At 38.0% G+C, this 22,356-nt stretch overlaps 1 protein-coding gene across 1 annotated transcript in view; it reads right to left on the reverse strand.

Moving 5' to 3' along the window:
• Positions 1 to 22,356, reverse strand: part of SUGCT (succinyl-CoA:glutarate-CoA transferase) — a 337,169-nt gene that overhangs the window by 310,012 nt on the left and 4,801 nt on the right. Inside the window, exon 5 of the mRNA XM_009637219.2 lies at positions 16,928 to 17,048. Coding sequence (XP_009635514.1) covers positions 16,928 to 17,048 — 121 coding nt within the window. The remainder of the gene's footprint in view (positions 1 to 16,927; positions 17,049 to 22,356) is intronic.

The raw sequence follows: 22,356 nt of genomic DNA on the forward strand, positions 1-22,356 counted from the left end.
ATGGAGACACATCTCTGAGCAGACCAATTTTGTCGGCAAAGGAAAAGTTTTGTTAATATAATAAAATATTTGCTAATGGCTTCTGCCAAAACAGCTAAACCAGTCAGTGTTCACACCTCTTCACATTCCTGACCAGCACAGCTGTGCTGACAGAAGCCTGTTGTATAGAAAACAGCCTCATGTTCAGTTCCAAGAAGTTTGTCAATGAGCTGAATTTTACAGAAGCCTCCTCTTTTGAATAGGTCTGTTTATGATCCCAGTATGGCAATTTTGCAAGCAGCAGAGAAAAACACATAAACCCACCAGCAAGATTAATTTGTTTTAAGTAGGAAAATTATCCTTTGGTTCTGCATCTTGACAGAGCATAACTACATTAGTCTGGTACAAGGAGTTATCTTTAAAGTTGGGTATTATTCTAAAACACCCTAAAAATGCACCTTTGTGACACTTATATTTCAATCACTCCTGAATTGAATACACACTTTTTGTGTATAATACAGGTTAAAAAACATTGTTGCCATCACCACTAGAAAAAACCTCCAAAAGTCAAGCCCATTTTGCTTCTTCTCCAATTAAGAGCTACCAAGACGAATAGCTCTGCAACACACCTCTGTCAAACCTTGCTCGTTCAGGTCTGCAACCTTTTGGAAACTCATGCTCACCAAATGGGTTGTAAAGGTGTATTCAAGGGAATTTAGTCCTGCAATTGGTATTTGGGCAGCAGTTCTATTGATAACACTCTGGAAGGACCGAAAGCACAGCAAGTCTGTCCTTGTGCTGCCTGAGCTGTGCTAATGGGTACAAAAGTTTAGCTGATGTCTGAAAAGCATAGAGCAGCACAGGAATACGAAAACTGCACTAGATCAGACTAGAGGCTAGTTACATATTCCATCTCCAGGAATGGAGAAAAAACTGATGCAAATACGAACAGGATAAGGCTATCTAATATTTTTCTGGAGTACTCTCCCAGCTTCCAACAGTTTGCAGCTGACAGTCGTCCTGGTAAATAGATACAGTTTTAAGGGGTTTTTTTGTTTGGTTTTGGGGGTGGGTTTTTTTGCTGTTGTGGGTTTTTCTTTGTTTAGTTGAGGGTTTGTTGTTGTTGGGGGTTTGGGGTTTGTGTGGGGTTTTGGTTTTTTTTTTTGGGGGGGGGGGGGGAATTGAGAGGTAAAGTTATGTGACACTTCCCAAATCAACTGTTTAGGGGTAAGACACACAGAAAACCTTTGCAAGTTTCAGGTGCTTAGACTAAGCAGACACTTTACACTTACTTAATTACAACATAAACAAGCAAAAAAAAAAAAATCTGTAAAGATTTTGAACATTACAATATTTTAATAAGCAATCCCAAAAATTCAAATCCTATTAATCAGACTTCTAAAATATATGACCCTTAAAAAGAAGTATTGATAGACGTGAACAATAAAGTAGAAGTAATTCAACGTAGTCCCATTATTTGTATCTGTTTGCGAGTCTGATTAACAGTGGACATTGTTTCCCAGTCTTCCTCAGAATGATTAGGATTTTTTTTTTTTTTTTTAAGTAAAAATTGTCACAAAATAACCTAACTCCATATTAAGAAAAAACACCAAATACATCACTAAACTCAGTATGGAAAAAAACCACTAGGTTTAACCCACTCACATAACGTTTTTCATTTGTGTCCAGAAAAGCAAAAGAGCAAACACCTGTTTGCAGACGGATCACCTATGACACAAAACAGACAGCAGGAAAGATTTAGGAGACCTTCATAAGCAGCAGAAATTAAGATCAAGTTCCTTGTACAGCATCAGACAGAACCCCCTGCTTCTGTAGCTGTGCTTCAGTAGAATAGCATTTGGCACCACGAGCTGGGAAAAGAAGTTAAAGGCTCCCACTGGTCCTCATAATTTATTTCTGAGTAAAGTAGTCAACTGCTGGAAGGTTGTAACAATATTTGCTGTATTTTATATAGAAATAACATTTACAGAAATTAAATTTCATGTGGTTGGGATTGTATTTTATACTCCATATACTAAGTATTTTACTCTGGGAACAAAGACCAGCCACAAAATGCCAATCATAAGGCAACAGACTCTGTACTGTAATAAGCATTGTGCCAAGCAAAAGGAGGTTTGGGGACTTCACAGGTGAATTTCTACAAGACAGAGTGAAGTAGAGGCACAGTATTATCTCAATGTTTACTGCCAAAATGAAGCAAGTCTTTAAAACATGGTTAGTCCTTAAATACATAAGGGCAATTTTCAGAAACCCAGCTATAGTACCATCTGCCTTTAAATCAATGGATAACTTTTCAGAATGTCCTTCCTGAAGATTTGCATTTACATGAATCTTTTGGTCCTAAAGAAGTACCGAGAGTACATTGACAGCACATACTGCTGCACCATGATAAACCACCAGTTAGACCACAAAAGCAATGCAGCTATAATACCTTAGGGCAAATTAACCATGCTGGTTTAGACATTGCTCCATTTTTTTTCCTACACAACACTACCAAGTGATGTAAACGTACTCTGACTGGCCTCAACAAAAGTTCACTTATGTAAAGGTAAGAAGCTACATGAACAGATCAAAGTTGTTCTCTCAGAACTATGTACCACATTAAGACCACCACTGATACACTAATGCACTGCCATGGTAACTGCTTTATTCTTAGAAACAAGAATTGTTTCTTCATTCACAGAAACAAGTGGGGGTTTTCTAAATTATAATGAAAAAAGTACTTTTTTTACATTAGAGTACTATTTGGACATCTGCATTTCTGCCAATTATTTTCCTCATGTAAGCAATTTTTTTGCCTTCTTACATTAAAGTTTTCTGGTTTGATGGCTTAGTCAAAAGGAAAAATTGACAACTTGAATACTCAAATGACATACAAATGACAGTTTTTTAGTGAGAGGCACAAATCTGTTTATATGTCTGGAAAGAAGTCAGGCATCTTGAACTATGAGATAATATAAAACTCTACCTCTTCCACATTAAGTTTTTTCCAAATATTAAATTGTAGAAACTCTGCTTGCAAACACAGTATAATACAAATAGAAATAGACTAAAATTGTCACATCAGATTCCTTAGCTACTTTATTCATATGGTGAACACAAGAAGTATGGAACGATAGTTTGAAAAACTGTCCTACCCCCTGGCAGCATAGGAAGAACTAGCTCCTTGGCTTTGATTTACATCACGCAAACTTCCAATCATAACTTTTTGTTAACTTCTTTATGAAACTGTTGCCCTACAATATTTAACCCTTGTGCTTTATAAATTAAAACTGTTCCCAATTGTTGCAGCAATTCATATTTAGAATTAACAGTCTTAAAACCATCAGTACATTTGGTTATATATTGATGGCCACCTCAGATACCAGAGTAATAACATGTGAGCAGCATAGCCACCTCTAAAAGCTCCTGCTGCATGACATAAAGCTAGTTGTGTACTGCAAAAGGAACCAGTTTCCTATCTGTGCAAACATGTTGTTTCCACTGAGAATTACAAAGCAGCACACCAGCGCAGGGCAGAAAAGTACTTAAGTATTCAATCTCTCTCTGTACCTAAAAACTGCAAGGTCATACTGTAACTCATCCTCCTCAAAAGAAGACCATCATTAAATTCATTAAGTTTATTTCACATATTGATCCTGAGGTGTACAACAAACAACTGACACCAGTTAGGTTAGTATTTGAAGAAGTCAGTAGTTACCTGCTGGCTTGTTCCAAACCCACAAGTGAATGTCTCAATAATTGTGCCTGTGCTCCTATCTATATAATTGTCGTCTACTTCATTTTCAATTCTACTAGCATTTTGCTCTTAAGAACATACGGCAGCAAACTCTGCAGAATATTAAAAGGCAAAATTTTCACCGCAATGCACTATCAACTTTAAATATCCAGTCTTCCAGCTTCACGGGATGCCTTTATTTACTACTCCTGAGAAAGAAAACACCTAAGAGTGTATCTGCATCATTTATTAATTTGTATGCTGCTCTCATATTCCCAATTACTTAACTCTCTGAAAACCAAAGACAATCCACTTCCCTGACTGTCATGTCTGAACTCTTACTATTTTAATTACTAGCTCCCAAAATTTTTCTTAAGATTTTCTTTCCTTAACACTCTTTCTTTGAATACCAAGTAGCAAGGAAAAAAAAAAGATTGAGGTTTCCAAGCTGCATTTCATATGCAATGTTTTTCACTTACAGATTATCCTTCTCTCAACTCTCTTCAGTTGACCACATGGTTTTTGAAATATGGTACCCAGAAGCAGACTTAGCCTTCCAGCTGAGACCTTACCAATGTGGAGCAGGGCAAAGAAACAGTCATTTAGGCCATATTTGTCCCAATGTAGTTGAGAATGATACTCGTCTTTCATCTAATAGGACATCACTGACTCATGTTCAATTTTGATCACGCCCCACCATTACCACAAAAGTCTTCTGAGAACCCTTCTCTAACCCAACGTTCCCCATACCATATGAAAAGGACTTGATTCTTTCTGATTAAGCACAGTGGAGTACATGGAGTACATGGTACATGGAGCTCTCAGGCCATTAAAGTGCAGCTTTTACACCAGGACTTCATCACATGACTGCCCATGGGGCTGTGCTGACACAGGGACTATTGGGAATGCTTTAAATCCCTGGCTTCAGGAAGAAAAACTGAGCAGAGTTGCTGAGGCCAGCCTTCCACGGCTCTTCTGAGAGTTAGCCACATTCCCAGAAACCATTTTAAGGGAGAGTTTAAGGCTGTAAAGAAAGGGATATCATCTACCTGTAAATCAGCTCCAGATTCCTCCTGCCCCTCAACTCTAAAACCCACAACAAATGCCCTGTAGCACATGATCACATGAGCATTTTGGGCTCATCCACATTCTATTCAACCACCTATTTTGAGAAAAAAAAAAAAAATACCCAGCAACATCAGTTCTGAGGTATTGCCTTCCATGTCAATCATGAAATACCAATAGTTATTCTTTATATAACATGAGAGCTAAGATATCAGGCAGTTTCTGATCACTCTTGAACCCATTTTTTTTATTATTTCTTGTACATTACATTTCCCTAGCTTGTCCATGAAAGCATTACTCAAAAGCATCAAAAACTTCACTACAGTCAAAATACACAGCACAAGGTTTATTACCCTGTTGTAGATAGGTAATTATATATTGTCCCAATAATGATTTGTAGCTCCACAAATCCACAGCCTGCTACTCAACTTCTCAAAAACTGTTCTCGTAGACTATTTTATCTCTAAACCCTGATTACTAATTGAAGTGCCCACTCACAGACAACTTCAAGCTATCAAAAAAAATGACAGATCAAGTCTTTAATACGTCCATCTTCCAACTGCATAATGCAAAAACTAACAGATTGGAGAGGCTTGATTTTCTTTTCCGATGCTAGAAGGCTCTATTTTTATCAAATAAAGCTCAGGTAGAAGCTTCATATTTTTCTCCTCCAAATGCTTTATTCAATCACTGTCAGCACTTAAGTTCATACCTCAAGGCTTGCAAACCTGTGATTTTTGTGTTGATTTAAGAGAGGTACAATGTTCAGTTTTCCAGACCTGCCTCCTTGTTCTTAAACCACATTAAGAACTACTGGAAGCACAACACCCAGTTTCTTCTGACAATGCCTCTTTTGACATATCAGTCTCTGACAGTGCAGAATCTTCTATTATTAGAAAACAATAGATTTGTTGAAAATTTCTCTATGAACATCTTTCAGTGAAGACTGGTACCAAGACACCAATCCTCTTTTTTGCACTTTCCAGCTTCCTTAATTACCTCGTTCTCCAAATTGTTCCTGATTTTAATGTATTTAAAAGACTGTTGTAACTCTTTAAATTCTCAGTTAATTCTGTTAATTTCCATTTCAGGCTGCACATCATCCTGCTCACATTGGCTATTTGGCTTATTTGGCTCAACCAGCCTACAGATTTTGCTATGCAGACTTTTTTGCCTTTTTTTTTTTTTCCTCTCCAATTTATTGTGCCTAGTTTTAGGGTCATTTTGCCTTTCTGTAATTACAAAAAAAAAAAAGTCCTCTTTTGAGTAATTTTGGCTCACAAATTTTAATAACTTTTGAGCAGATTAATGATCAAGACCATTGCTTGAGCCAACTTCTGAATACAACTTAGCATACAAGTAGGAAACTATCAGTAAATAATTTACAGCATGAGGATATTATTTTGCCAAATAATATTGTATTATGAAATACACACCATTTTTTTAAGTAGGAGCTATCATTTTGTTGGCAGGTAATCTATCAGTTTGTACCAGGTAATTATATCCAGACTATAACCATCTAGAAACCCCAAGAACATCGATCGACAGGGGAAGGAGTGGGCATGAAGACACAGATACTCCAACTTATCTATAATTTTATGAGCCAGAATCATTTGGTAAGAGGGAGTCTACAAACTGTACCTAATCCAAGGCAATTCCACATCTTACCACAGTTAGTTCACAAATTAGAGGATTTGAAGAACACTTTGGCTAGCCTTTGCCCAGCAAAACATACTGCGGTTGGCTTTTCTTTCCTGTTGTGAAAATACTAGAGGCAAAGTAGGATATGCATCAAGATTATAACATTACATATTCTCATGAGAAGCCACTACAAATTATCAGGACAAACCAAGACATACTGGGAAGTACCAAATGCTGGTTCTTTTGAGTTATTATTAACTTTTATGTAGATGGGTGGATTGAAGAACTATTTTACTTCTCATAGATTCACCAGAATCACTCAAGAGACACATAAGATTTACTTATTTTTGAAGAAAGTGTTAATTTATGGATCTTAACGACTTTATGTATATTAAATAAAAGCTACATATACAATTCCAGATTCAGACCCAGATGACACTCAGGTGACAAACAACACTTCTTCTATAAAACTTCTGCCATTCTTTCCACCTAATTTTTGCCTTTTAGAACAACACTGTTTGCCAACAAACAGACTAACAGTTCAGTACAGTCAAATATTTGTTAACTCAGAGTTAAGTCTAAATTCTTTGGGATAGAGACTGCAAATGCCCAAGAAATATAACCTATTACAGTAACACAAAGGTAATAAAAATACCAACCCCCAAAATCTTACCTTCATAGTTTCTTTTGGTTGAACTAAGAATAGTTCTAAGATTTTCCATGATTATCATTATGCGTTCAATTTCTTTCATGCATAAATACTCCAAAAAGTCCTTACTTTACCTAGGAGTAAAATTTCCTTAAAAGGCGGAAAACTAGGCATCACATCAATTTTTAAGAAATGAAATGACAGAAAATAAAATATTGAAACAAGATTTTGTAATGCCATGAGCCACATAAAAGCAACCTGCATATGATACAAATTATTACTTCCTAGAAAAGGAAGAGGAAAGAAAGGGAGGAGACAAAAATACCAAGGAACACTATCTCCAGCAAAACCTGTACACAAGAGAAGAGTAAGCACAATTCACTCAAATTAGCAGAGCAAAGGGATGGGGCAGAGAACATGAGAGGAGTAGCTTTCATCATTCAAAAACTACAACATTCCTTCAAAAGCCTTCAGAGGCTTTTAGAAAAAAAAAAAAAAAAGTGCTCCGATTTGAAAACAATGTTGTCCTTTTAAACAGTGCCCCCTCCTGTTCAGAAATAAACTGTGACTTTCTTAGTTGAAGCACTACACAGACTGTACCGATAGCAACAAATGGACGCTCCCTTGTGACCTGTACATGATTTACTTTAACCAGCCAATTTCCAAACCTTAAACCAATCTCAACCACAGAACTGTCAAAATATATTATATTTAAACTAGTTCTAAGATTACTCTCCTCAGCAAAGCCAACTTGTGAGTGAGAACAGACAATTTGCAGCTCGAGAGCACTCAAAGCAGCAGGCATGTTGGGAAATGTCCCGGAAATCCTCGCAACCCTGCAACAGCCACTGCAGGGCTGGATGCATTCAATCAGAGCTGTTTGGATAAGAAACTCAGTTTGCTAATCACAACTTCCAAAATGCCATAAAGGAGACAGCATCTGGCTTACCTATGTCTAAACTCTTCACCTATGTATGACCCTAGACTTTCTGAAAAATTACACTGTATTTCATTTTACTATCGCTAACAATTTGCCACAGCCCAAAATTTAGAAGGAGGCAATTCCATACAAACATTATTTTTGTATTTAAGAAAAATTGTTCAATTCTGGATAAGTTATAAAGTAGAATATCTTCTGACTTCTAAGGAGCATGTCTTCCAGATTTTACATTCTGCTACAATACATGCCTATGCAGCTGAAACTGTCACCTCCATATATGTTCCATTAAGAAAAAGCATTTTATGTAACAGAGTCCAATCTTGATCTCTAAGCTGTGTAAGAATGAGAATTTTGAATGTTTTCAGAATTTCTCACAGAACATTTCTGCTGTTCTTAAGGACAAAACCAGGGAGGGAAGCAGATTCGTTTTGCTACATTAGAAAAAACAACTTACATCTGTTTGCTTAAAACCCCAAGAATGTCTGTGCTTTAGAGTAAAGACTTGAAAGAACAGGAGACCTTTTCGTTATGGCTATGCTTTTTCATGAATGCTGTTACTTTTTTATTTCCACTAGAAAATCCTCAAAGTCCAGCTTTAAGGTATCATGGATGCTGGGAAATATACACTCTCTGAGGAAATATCTGTTAGTGCTTCAAGGCTAAAATCTCCAAAGATCAGTCCATGAAGTGCATGTTCCATGCTATCATACATCCCAGCAGTTTGTTCTAACAAATCGAATCATAGAATCATTTGGTTGGAAAAGACCTTTAAGATCATCTAGTCCAACCGTACCTGTTCAGGTACGTGTATATGTACTGTCCCCACAGAACAACTGAGCATACTCTAGCCCAGTTTTTATTTATATTTACTCCTCATACCTATCGTGCATGAAGATAGCACACAAAAACCAAGCACAGAAAGAGGGCATCCCCTCCACTCAATTCCTGCTAGCACTGAAATGTAGAAGAGGAGAAACAGAAAAAAAGGAAGGTTAGAATTAAGGTTTTTAAGGACTGGAGAACATGATTAGCTGGAAAAGGAAATTAGTAGGAAAGCATGAGCCTGAAGCCAAAGCAGATAAGGGAAACCGATGTTTGATGAGGAAATGAACTGGAGAGGGGAAGAGTCTGAACTGGCTGAGCTGAGCAGTCATGGCTGGGAAAGGGCAGGGCGAGGGTACAGACCGAGAAGAAAGGGAAATAGATCCAACAAAAAGACCGAGAAGAGGGGCACAAAGGCATCATGTAGGTGGGAAGCTGAGATGAACAGAAATACTAGCCTTTAGGCCACCAAAACTGAGAAGAGAAGGTTGGAGGAACCATACAGTACTAGAACTGGGATTGATTAGATTTCATTATTATAGGCTAAAGGAAATAATACATGAAAAGTAAGCTGATGACATCTCTATGGTATTTTACCTACCATGCAGAAAGAGAAATAAACTTAATGGCACACATACAGATGTTGTTATATTACAGATGGCACGTATGAACCCTTCATGACCACATGACCAATGTGATACACTCTGAAGACAGACCAGCCTCACCTGCCTCAACATCAAGCAGTATGAAATAGAAATTCCTATCTAACAGGACACACAGGAACAGTATCACAAGGAATGCACTCATTCAGCATCTGAACCACTTCAAAGATCTAGCAAATAACCTAATCCATGACCAAGTAATGGCTACTATCACTGTAACCACAAATGCAAAATTCAGCCAGCAGCTGCTGAACAAGCCAGTGACCAGGATAAAAATGTTCTAGAGGGTTAGCCCTTAAGAAGAAAAGGCTACCAGTCAGTGCTGACTATCAGTCAGTGATTCTGAGGTCTGAAGACAAATGCAAGACCCATATTTTCACACAAATCTTGTCACAAATAACAGTCTTTAAAAAGTGAAAGCACCACTCCTCCAAAGCCTAACAACCATGATAACAATGGTAAGAATGACAACTACTTAAGCACACTCTCTGGAGTAGCACAAAGGAAAGATACCATACAGTAAATTCTAGTCAAAAAATTACTTACCATATTTTTGGATGACCCCCTAAATTTTAAAAAGTTTTAATATCCAATTTGATTTATTCATACTTGCATTCAGTAACTGAATGAGACAAAAAAAACCAAGAAACTTAAAGACATCTTGATCACAGCTGCTATACAAGCTGTGCTGTAGGGTGAAACTGATTCCTTAAAATTACTTGTTTATTGATTGCATTCCATACCTATGAAGTTTAAACTTGAAAGGTAATATGGTTCCAAAAATAAGAAACCAAGATGTCCTAGATGATATCCAGTCTCATTAATAAGGTAACTAAATGGATAAGGGAAGTAGCGTCCAGTAATTATTTGTAATCTGTTGAATGAATCAGCTATAATGTCTTCAGCATGTACACTAACAAGAAAAAAACAAGAAAATCAAAATCTAAAGTTGGAAAAACACTCTGATTCTGACACACTGAACATGTTTATTTCTTGGTTATTTATTTATCACATGTTATGCCAAAATGTCTGTCTCTATATATTCTCGCATCTAAAATATAATACAGTTCATAATAGTCCTTAACAATGACCAACATAATTTTGTCTGTTAACAACAGTTATGATACATAAAATACAGCCTTAAAAAAAGCATACTCAAAACTGGCTGAGTTAAACAGCATAAATCATTCCAATCCTTTGTTCAAAGACCTCAGAACATAACTCATGTTATATTGTGTATCCATTATCCTTCACAGGACTTGCAAACCAGAAAGGGCTTGAGAGCATATTTCTATTATCTCTTGTACAGCCTGTATGTGAGATGCCAAATGATGGATGAAATCCCACTGTTTAGATGTGAAGGGGGTTGCTGTAACAAAGACAGTTTGTCTCAACAATTTTCAACATTTGGGAAGACAACTAGTCCATTTAATTCAATATTCTAGGCCAGCACATCTCTTACATCTGACAAACAATATTTCTTTTTGGATCTTCCTTAACTCATATTTTCCATATCCCTAGCTATGTATTTTATATACACATAACTTTCTATAGCATTACCAAAAAGCCTTAGATTGTGTTCTTGGTCTCTTTCTATCTGAAATAGTACATCTGAGCTCCCAGAAACCTACTAGATTCAGCGTGTCTCAGTTCATTCCACTTCAATGCCAATCCTTATCCTCTCGCATTGTCACAAGCGTAGCTCCAGTCTTGAGTCAGGGGAACTGAGCACTTCTCGATGGCCTTTCAGAATGCAGGTTCCTGCTTTCTGCACCAATCTCTCACAAAGCAAGCCATGTAACTCCGATGCCTCGACTTACATAAACCTGGGGTTTGGGTCACACATTGCAATGCCCAGCATTAAAACATCCAAGACACTGCTTACAGACAAATTTCTGTGTCCCCAGCTGCACTATTTTTAATAGGCCTCCACATCCAAGAACCCAGAAGAAAAAGAAAAGCCCTCAAACACCACAAATAGCAAGCAACGTGGGTGAGAGGTGCCTTGCAAAAGCAAAGGATTGCCAGTTAGTTCCACTGCTTCAGAAAAGGAAAATTAATGAATTCCTATGTTTAAATGAACAGCTAGACATGTTTAGTTACTTTTGTATGCGTGTGTTTTCACTGGCGAAGTTATGACATCTTAATAACAACACAGGGTCAGACCAAAAGTTCACCTTGCTTGGTTTTGCTGCTACAGGTGATTTATAAATATTCTTTTACCAATTTGTTCTAAAACTCTTTTATATAGGATATTCAGACTAACAAAGTTTCTTGAAGAAAACAGCTAAGTATGGAAACTCCCCAAGTTTCCTGTAATAAACAGTAATGTACATAGCTTAGCTACCATAAAGATGTTTTAATGCTTTTACCAACCTCCTTCACTGTTTGTCCAGCCTTACTTGTGATGGAAAAAAAAACAACAACAAAAAAAAAAAAAAAAAAAAAAAAGAGTTCTCTTGTTCTCTTTCCATAGACATTCATCTTTTAATCTGAGCTGCTAAACTAAGCAATTTTTATCAGCAAGTATTTTAACTTTAACAACTTGATCTTTTTCACTGATTTTATTGTTTTTAAAGCTAAACGTTACTACATGAAACCTCTTTAGCCTCTTCCCATCCCCCTTCACAAAAAAAAAAAAAGAAAAAAGTATATATGGATGTAGTAGAGTCAACCACAGCACAAAACAGTTTTGAATTGTAGTATCTAGAATCAGGCCACAGAGCTTTTAGAAATCAATCAGGAATTCTTTCTTCTGAAATCAGTTTTCTGCCTGATTGCGTCCAAAAAAACCTTACTACCTAAGTATCACCATCATGTCCTCTCTGTGACAGATGTACATTTGGTCCTACTTTGGTTACTTCTTTTTAATATGCTTAGATTGAGGCTTTGCTATTTCCTGCCTTGACTTAATTGATTTCCCATCTTTCTTGTTCTTTTTAAGGGTACTTAGACATTTTACGTCTTTATTCCTAGAGGATGCATCATACTTAAATAGATGTTCCTTGTCACCTGTTGGATGTCCAAGACTTAAGCAACCATAATTTAAGATCCAAAGTTTTTTTATGGGTGCCTGACAAACATCACTTCGCTCTTACCTCCCAAACACCTTCAACCTCAGATGATCATAGTCCATGAATAAAAAGAATCTTCAGTTATGTATTTATGTACTTTTTTATGTTTATGGTTTTTTCATTATGTATAACACAACTGTAAACTATGTGTGGCACAAAGCTTTAAACAGCAAAACTATATGATCTTTGTCCAACTTGTTTTGAGAACAAGATGAAAGTGTGCAAGAGGTGGAAGCAGAAGCAAGTGACCTAGGAATAGTATAGAGCTGCTGTTTGATCATGCAAGTACATTATTAGGGAAGTCAAGGCTGACCTGGAGCTGAATTTGCAAAAGATACAAATAGCAACAAGAAAGGATTCTGCAAGCAAATCAGCAGCATAAAGACAACCAGGGAAGGTGTTGGCATTCTGGCATTCTTCAAGAAGGAAGCCTTAAAGGCTCAGGAGCAGGCTGTCCCCATGTGCAGTAAGACAAACCAGCAGGGAACATGACTGGCCTGGCTGAACAGGGAGCTTTTGCTGGAACTTGGGGAAAAAAAAGGAGAGTTTACCGGTTTTGGAAGAAGGAGCAGGCAATTCCAGAAGAGTACAGGGATTTTATGAGGTCATGCAGAGAGAAAATTAGAAAGGCAAAAGCTCAGCTAGAACTCAACCTGGCCACTGTTGTAAGATATAACAAAAAACATTTTACAAATACATTAACAACAAAATGAGAGCCAAGGAGAATCACTTTCCTTTACTGGGAATGGGGGGGGGGGGGCAACATTGCCACCAAGGATGAGGACAAGGCTCAGGTACTTAGCACCTTCTTTGCCTCAGTCTTTAAGAGTCAGACAAGTTATCTCCAGGGTATTCAGCCCCCTGAGCTAGAAGATAGGGACAGAGAGCAGAATTAACCCCTCATAATCCAGAAAGAAGCAGTTAACCTGCTGCACCACCTGGACATTCATAAGTCTATGAAGCAAGATGGGATCCACCCCAGGGTGCTAACAGAGAGAGCAGAAGTGCTCACCAAGCCCCTCCCCATCATTTATCAGCAGTCCTGATTAACAGGGGAGGTACCAGATGACTGGAAACTTGCCATCTACAAGAAGGGCCAGAAGGAAGATCCAAGGAACTACAGGCACATCAGCCTGACTTTGGTACCGGGGAAGATTATGGAGCAGTTCATCACGAGTACACTCACCAGGCATGTGCAGGACAACCAGGTGACCAGGCCGAGTCAGCATGCATTTATGTAAAGCAGTTCCTGCCTGACCAACCTGACCTCCTTCTAGGAGGAGGCAACCTGCCTAGTGGATGAGGGAGGCCATGGATGTTGTCTACCTGGACTTTAGTAAAGCCTTTGACACTATCACCCACGGCATTCTCCTAGAGAAGCTGGTGGCTCATGGCTTAGACAGGTATACTCTTCTCTGGGTAATAAACTGGCTGGATGGCCAAGCCCAGAGAATTGCAGTGAACAGAATTAAATCCAGTTGGCGGCCGGTCACAAGCAGTATTCCCCAGGGCTCAGTTCTGGGGACAGTCTTGTTTAGTATCTTAATCAATGATCTGGATGAGGGGATTGAGTGCACCCCCAGTAAGTTTGCAGATGACACCAAATTGGGCAGGAATGACGGTCTCCTCAAGGGTAGGGAGGCTCTGCAGAGGGATCTGGATAGACTGAATCAATGGGCCGAGGCCAACTGTATGAGGTTTAACAAGGCCAAGTGCCAGGTCCCCATGCAATGCTACAGGCTTAAGGAAGAGCAGCTGGAAAGCTGCCCAGCAGAAAAGGACCTGGGGGTACTGGTTGACAGCTGACTGAATATGAGCCAGCAGTGTGCCCATGTGGCCAAGGCAGCCAACAGCATCCTGGCTTGTATCAGGAATAGTGTGGCCAGCAGGAGCAGGGATGTGATCAACCCCCTGCACTCAGCACTGGTGAGGCCACACCTCAAATGCTGTGTTCAGTTTTGGGCTTCTCACAATGAGAAAGACATTGAGGTGCTAGAACATGTGAAGGGCAACAAAGCTGGTAAAGGGTCTAGAGCGTAAGTCTTATGAGGGAAGTGGGGTTGTTTAGTCTGGAGAAGAGAAGGCTGAGGGGAGAACTTATCACTCTCTACAACTACCTGAAAGGAGGTTGTAGCAAGGTGGGTGTCAGTCTCTTCTCTCAATAACTAACAACAGGACAAGAGGAAATAGCCTCAAGTTGCATCAGGGGAGGTTTAGATTGGACATTAGGAAAAAATTCTTCACCAAACATGTTGTCATGCACTGGAAAAGGCTGCCCAGAGAGGTGGTAGAGTCACCATCCCTGGAGGTGTTCAAAAAATATAGACATGGCACTTCGGGACATGGTTTAGTAGGCATGGTTCTTTGGGTTGATGATCTTAGAGGTCTTTTCCAACCTTAATGATTCTACAGACCTACTGCAGAATGGGGCTGGGAAACTGGTGACAAAGGACAGAGAAAGCAGGGGTATTTCATGCCACCTTTGCCTCAGTATTTACCAGGAAAGTCGGCCCTCAGTCTCCTGCAACTAAAGGGAAAGTCTGCAGCAAGGAAGACTTACCCTCAGTGGAGGAAGTTAGGGAGCACTTAAACAGAACACATAAAAGTATGCATCGCTGTAGCAAAGGATTTTGTAATGCATTAGGAAGAGAGTCACCAGCAGATTGAGGAAGATCACTCCCCTCTACTCAGCACTGGTGAGGCCACATCTGGAATACCATGTCCAGTTCTTGGCTCCCCAGTACAAGATAGATATCAAGTCTAGCACAGAGCCACAAAGATAATTAAGAGACTGCAGCATCTGACATGATGGGAGGGCAAGACAGGTGAGCCTAAACAAGAAAAAGCTGAGGGGGATCTTAGCAATGTCTGTAAAGACCTAATAGGAGGGAACAAGCAGGAAGAAGCCAGACCCTTCTCAGTAGCACCCACTGACACAACAAGAAGCAATGGGCAAATTTTCCTGAACACTGGAAAACTTTTTTACTGTGCAGGTGATCAGACACTGGAACAGGTTGTCCAGAGCAGCTGTGGAAATACACAAAACCCAGCTGGACAGTCCTGAGAAACTTGCTGTAGCTGAGCCTGCTTGAGCAGGGTGGTTAGAGTAGATGGTCTCAAGAGGTCCTTTCCACCTAAACAATTCTATGATTCTGTGAAACTAAATGGTATCTTTCCTTAGGCCATCACTTCAAGTAAGTTTTTTGTCTGTTATCAGTAAACGCTGACATGTAGTGTGAATGGAAAAACAGATTTACCAAATCAAAGTCCAAGCTACCTCACAGAAGTTGTAGCTTGGATATAATTTTTTATTCTTTTTCAATTATGGGTACAGCAACTAAAAAAGTGCAAAAAGCAGCTGACAAATTCCAGTTGTGAGATTACATGCACAAGCAAATGTGAAAAACATTGTGGTAACTAGCCAATGACTAACCTAAAAATGTATTTAAACAAAGATTTAAGCAAGCCCTGAATATAATTGTCTTTCTGTTCTTGTCTTCTTCAGGCATTTGCCACACAAACATGATGATTCACAACAAACTAAAAAGCTATTTGGTTCCTATTAAATTACATCAATACCAAATAACTAAAAAGCCAAGGCTATTTATGCCTCAAATTGAGATGCAGAACAGGTTTGCAACCAAGACTTTTAAACCAGTCTAAAAATACCATTAACTTCTGTGTTTTAATTTAATTATACTTTAACAGTAGACTTCACATACACAGATACTTTAATTTTAGTCCTTAAGATTTTTTGGGGTGTTTTTTTTCAAGTGATTTTTCAGACTTAAAATTATTTTTACATGTATTCAGTTCCTGATATTCATGTCTTTTTTTTCCATTCTTCCCAGCATTTATAAAGTACCTACAACTCTTCTACCATTTCGGTTACCAGGCAATAGACTGTAGCAAAGTAACACAAAACTTCCATGAACATATAACTCCACAATTCTGAAGAAAGATGCTTCAGGGCAGTAAAGAACACTAAGATTACCATACTGGAAACCTGCAATATGTAAACTGATACAGTAAAACTGTTAAAAAAAAAAATTCTGAGTTTTTTACCAATTCAAAGCAAAATCCAAGGACACCAGCCAAACATGGCTCCTTTGAAGTCAATAGGAACATACCAGGCTGGCATGGTAATGCCTCTGCTGAACACCTTATAAGCTGTTGACATGGTTGCTGCCTCCCAATTTCTCTATATCCATTTTTGAATTGAACAATCAAACTCACTTAATCTTTCAATTTATCTTAAATGACAGCAAAATAATATACTTTTATATAACCACATGACTTTTATAACAAGTTGACTGGAATAAAGGAAATAATGAACACAAGTAATTGAAATAATACCTGTTATGGAACAGTACACTATGTGAGGAGCAATCTTTTTAATGTCTTCATAACCTAGACCCATTTCAGCCAGTTTCCCGGGGACGTAGTTTTCCACAAAAACATCAGACACTGCTGCAAGCTTTAGAAGAGAAAAGGATGAGTAAGATACATTAATTAGTTTCCAAAAGTTCAATAAATTCCTCATGTAACTTAATCTCACTAATCAAAATGGCTCCAGTCTTTCCGACAAAAGAAAACTTACAAACCTAGAGAGATTTTTTTCCACCTGCTAGCCTGTGCATCTCTGCAAACTATGCATTAGAGACACTGCATATCTAGAATGACTGTCAAAATCCTAAAGCAACTAGACAAAACTGTAATATAATTATCAGTATCACATCAATTTCCCAAGACTTGATGATCATTTACAGAACAATCACCACCTTTATACCTGCACTTTGCTTGAGAAAAAGGGGGCAGAGAAAGAATGAAAAACAATTTATAAAATTGTTTCTAAGGCAGAGAAACAATGAAGGCTAAAGATGCATTCAAAAATCATTGATTACAATTACTGTAACAGAGGCCATATATCTCAAGTCCTGTATGTAGAAGCAGAATAGGGAGCCCAAAAATTTTATTGGGTTAAAATGAACATCTTAAAAAGTCACCTCAATTAGAATAGTGCTGTCAAGCCTTGCAATGTGACTTTCTCCATCACATCTAAGTGAATGACCTAGTCAAAAATCTACTGATGTTAAAAATTAACCTTTAATCTTGATGGGCTTTAAGTTATATCTTTTTTCTTGTAAAAGTTATAAATAGATATACATGTTTCAATAAGACTAATATTAATTAAGAACTCCTGAAGAAAGATAACTACATATTAAAGGTGTATGCCTTTAGGGAGTTGTAAGTTTTTTGCTTGGTTCCCCCTATCCAGAAATTTAAGAAACTACTCCCTGACAGGAATACACATTTGTGCACACATTTTTAAGCATAACCTAAAGCATTTGGTTCCCTAATGCTGTTTGCAGCTGATCCAAGAGTCACATTCTCTGAATCTGCCATGTCACTGTCTGATTAATATATACAGTGTATTAGACCAGGTTCCATAAACTAGGATCATCATAAAAGCAATCACAAGCATTTTTGTTCTAGCATGTACGCTGTTCAGCTGAATTTAAGGCCAAAGAAGCTGTCAAGCCAGCAAGTATTTAACAGGAAAGACAGAAACTGGTTCTTATTCAGACAAGACAGCACACAACTTATGAATGGTTTAACTGATGCACAGAAGAGACATTAGTAACATTTACAGAAGCTACAGTTCAGCATACAGTAAAGATGCATTCTAAAATATGTTAAGCATTTTTAGAGTGGCTACATCAAGAACCTGTAGGACTATAGTAAAGTGAGGAACAGTCTTCAGATTCTTAACAAGCATTGCTGGATTTCAATGTGGACAGCTGGCCGGTTTGTTAATTCACAATTCCATAGGCATGAACAGAACATAACTTCATGGAAGTTATTAAAGAAACAAGCATTTGTCACAAGAAGGTTCTCACGAAGACCTATGTTTCCACAGAGCCAACGCATTGCTAGTAAAAATGGAAGTCGCTCAAACAAATCTACAGCTGTCCCAATCCTCAGTGCAGGACAGACTATCAAGCCACCAAAGTAAGGTAAGGGGAACACAATAGGGGCAAGCTATTTGTTCTTTAATAGTATGCCTTTATGAAAAATAAAATTAAGGGTGTTTTAATTTTTCTTTAAAACCTTCACAGTAAATACATAAATACTTTTCAAACTGTTAATGCTATAGCCTTAGCTTGCTTAATTCAAGAGACAAAAAACATTACAACTTGTGTATTGCTTTTACCGTGATTTTTATGATCTATCCAATTTACAGTGATTGTACGGTTTGAGTATTGTTGTTTGTCTCATACTGAAGAATTATCCATCTCCTACAAGCCACTGAGGAAGAAAGCTTGACATACAGTGCTGCAACATAAAAAGCACCATACCTCTGGACTTGGCAACATACATGGGATGACAACAGTGCTACGTAAGGATACAATGACTTGGGGCCAGTTTAGCAATGAATATATTCTCAGAGAGAAGTAAACATGGATTTTAAAGACATCCTACAAGTTCTGCCACTAAAGTGTTCATGACACTTGGAAATAGTCTCTAATGCATAAAGGCAGCAGTCTCTGTATAGTACTTTTTTTGATGCTCACTGATCCAAGCATAGGTACCTATGGTTCTGCCACTGTGGAAAACTGGATGCAGGCTCTGATCCAAACAAACTGACTGTTCTTAAAACTCAAAGGGATTTTCAGTCTCAAGGAGGTTTTAAGTCCACTGTCAACTGAAATTTCACATTGTGTCCTATAAGTCCTCTGAACACATCACTTATTTTAACTTCTACTAACAGAGCAATACAACACAGACCTGAGTTGGAATACTATGTATTCCAGACAAGACACTGATACACTCAAAATCTATGCCTCAGGAAAGAAAAGAGCATGGTGCATGCCAAATTAGTCATTAAACTGAATAACAGTAAACAGTAACAAATAACCGTGCTACTAACTTGATAACACAAACCATTCATACCTTTTGAAAGTTTTGTTTGAGGTTTTTTGGGGGGGCTTGGGGAGGATTTTTGGCCCCCCCTTTTTTTTTTTTTTACACATAGAGGAGAATGTGCATACACACATATAAACATATATGTATACACACATATAAAACACATTTATATATGTGTGTGGGAATAGTCTGCTTTATCAAGTGATAGAGCATGCATGAGACACTCTGACCTATCAGCTAAAGGTAATAGAAGGGAAGACAGTGCCATCAGCTCCCAGTCAACTGAATTCTCCTAAGTTCTTAATGAATAAAGAGAAAGTTAAATAGTTAAGGCTAAATACTCAGGAGAAAGGCATCCTCAAGGTTCTTAAAATGAGCTTCTGACAATAACTGCTGAATAATACTCTAAAGAGATATTGAGCCATATTACAACAAAAGGATGTCAGAGAATGGAACTGGTGCGCATACCATCACTGAAGAGGAAGAAAAAAGCTTTCCTTCAGAAAGAAATACAAATACTTGGAAAGCAGTTAACAGTAAGCCAAAAGCATTAGGAAGGAAGACAAGGCTACAAGTGACACAGAACAAACAAAAAAGACCACCAAGAATAAATTTGTGGGAACCATGTAATTGTATAATTATGAAAGAGCAGACCCATGGACAAGTATTTTGTAGTGCCAGAGGAAGAAGCCAAGACTCCTGATTAACAGATTTCTTCAGCTCACTTGATACTACTGACTGAATCGTCATATACCTGAAGACTCTCTACTACTTTTTTTAGATTCTCAGATTTGCCCTCTCACTTGATACTACTGACTGAATAGTACCTGAAGAGACTCTACTACTTTTTTTAGATTCTCAGATTTGCCCTTCTACCTATATGGAATTTACAAGCGGGAGAAACAAAATTTATTCTAACCATGCTACCTTTCATAATAAAAAAACCACCTTATTACTTTTCTTCTTAAGGCTTAAGCTTGGGACACAATTCACATTTATGTATGAGTAACCAGTGTCACAAACTTGAATGTCTTCTTTTCATCAATTACTTTACTGACACGAACACTACTTTTCATAGTAACAAATACATTGCTGAACAATGCTCAATTCTATACACATCTGTCCTGACATTACCAGGAGACAACTGAAAACAAAAGCCTGTTATAGCTAACTTCCCTTTGCATATTCGGTTTGCCAGAACTACAAACAGAAGTTACATTCGGGTTCCATTTGAGATGCAATAACAGAATGTCAAGACCTCTGCACCAAATACTTCCAAAAACTATCCCTCTAAATCAAGCAGAATGATGAACAACTCCACAAGTAGACTCACATTTCAATAATGCCTCATCACTTCAGTCCACAATGCTGCTATATCACAGATAGGGATGCCATTGATTTAAAGAACAGAAAGCTGTATTGGTGACAAAAGCAACTTTAATAAAGGATAGAAACTATAAGAAATTACTCTGCCACAGGAGATCTCATTTCCACAGCTAGTGTGGTAAATACTTAACAGTTAGTTCTCCCACTGGAAATTCCATAACATCACATCTTTAGAAGTAATTCTCATACACGCTTGAGTATTTCAGTGACATCAAGCTAAGGGAAAAATTAATATTGCTGCTGACAGGAACTATCTGTCTGTAGCTCTAAGTATGCTTACTGCCAGCTATCCTATCCCATCCCTATCTTCAGCATCATGATAGTTCTACATTATAGTTGTATAAAAGCTCATACCAGCAGGAAAAGGGTGGGAAGCTCAGGACTGAGCTGACAGAGAGGATGTTGCTCTTGCATGACAAATGAGGGAGAAGAAAGTTGCTGCTTTGATTTAAAAATGTGGGATTTGAAGTCAACCAGACACCTGAGCCTCAAGTACAAAGGTTATATTGTAATTTAAGGTCACCAGTCATTCAACTCCACACACCACAAAGGGCTTCTCTATATTGCAGGCAGAAAGTTATACATTTAAAACCAGAATCAAGCAGTAATCTTCCTGCACAAATGTCAAGATGAGAAGAGAGGAACGTCCTAACCACAAATAGTGGCAGTCACATAAGAGGCTTATGCCAAAGCCATCTTTTCCCCAGATCATCCCGACTCATAGATCCAGCTACCTTTAACTCTTCCAATAGGTCCAGCCCCCACACACACATGGAATTAGTAGACATTTTGCATAGAGTAGTTTTTCCTTTCACCATTTCAAATGTCAAATAACAAGCTAGTGTTCTTATGCAAGAACAATTTTTATAGTCCTTATTTAGAATGCAACTAGTTTATCCAAACACACATCTGTGTTATACCATGCAAAGTTATTCCAAACAACAGTGTCTGCTTCCAAAACCTTTAGAAGATAAACATACAGCTTCATAACAAATCAACAATAAATAGTTCTGTTCTACAAAGAGAAAAAGCACTGCAGCATCCTTGGTTTATAAACTCCAAAGACTTCCATATGAAGTGTCTTTTATATAGCTGACAGGGAATAAAAAAGGTCAAAAAGTATCAGACAACTTAGTCTATTTCCATTTCATGCAATATTCCCAACAAAAAAATACTACCAGACAAATTCCTTTTATTGCAAGACAGACACAGTCTCACTGTGAAAGTGTGATTGGAACCAATTACTACTAGACAAATTCCACTTATTGCAAGACAGACAGTCTCACTGTGAAAGTGTGATTGGAACCAATACTCAAACAAACAGTAACAGACACCAGCTCACCCTCTTAGACATGTTAACACTGCACATCTAAAAACAAACACTAGCAAGTAGCAGGTCTATTGTTTCTCAATAAATAAAGGGATGACAAAGCACAAGTTTCACAGTATGCCAAATATGACGCTTTTATTCA

Source organism: Egretta garzetta, unplaced genomic scaffold, assembly GCF_000687185.1.
Source record: "Egretta garzetta isolate BGI_Z169 unplaced genomic scaffold, ASM68718v1 scaffold194, whole genome shotgun sequence".
Lineage (NCBI taxonomy): Eukaryota > Metazoa > Chordata > Aves > Pelecaniformes > Ardeidae > Egretta > Egretta garzetta.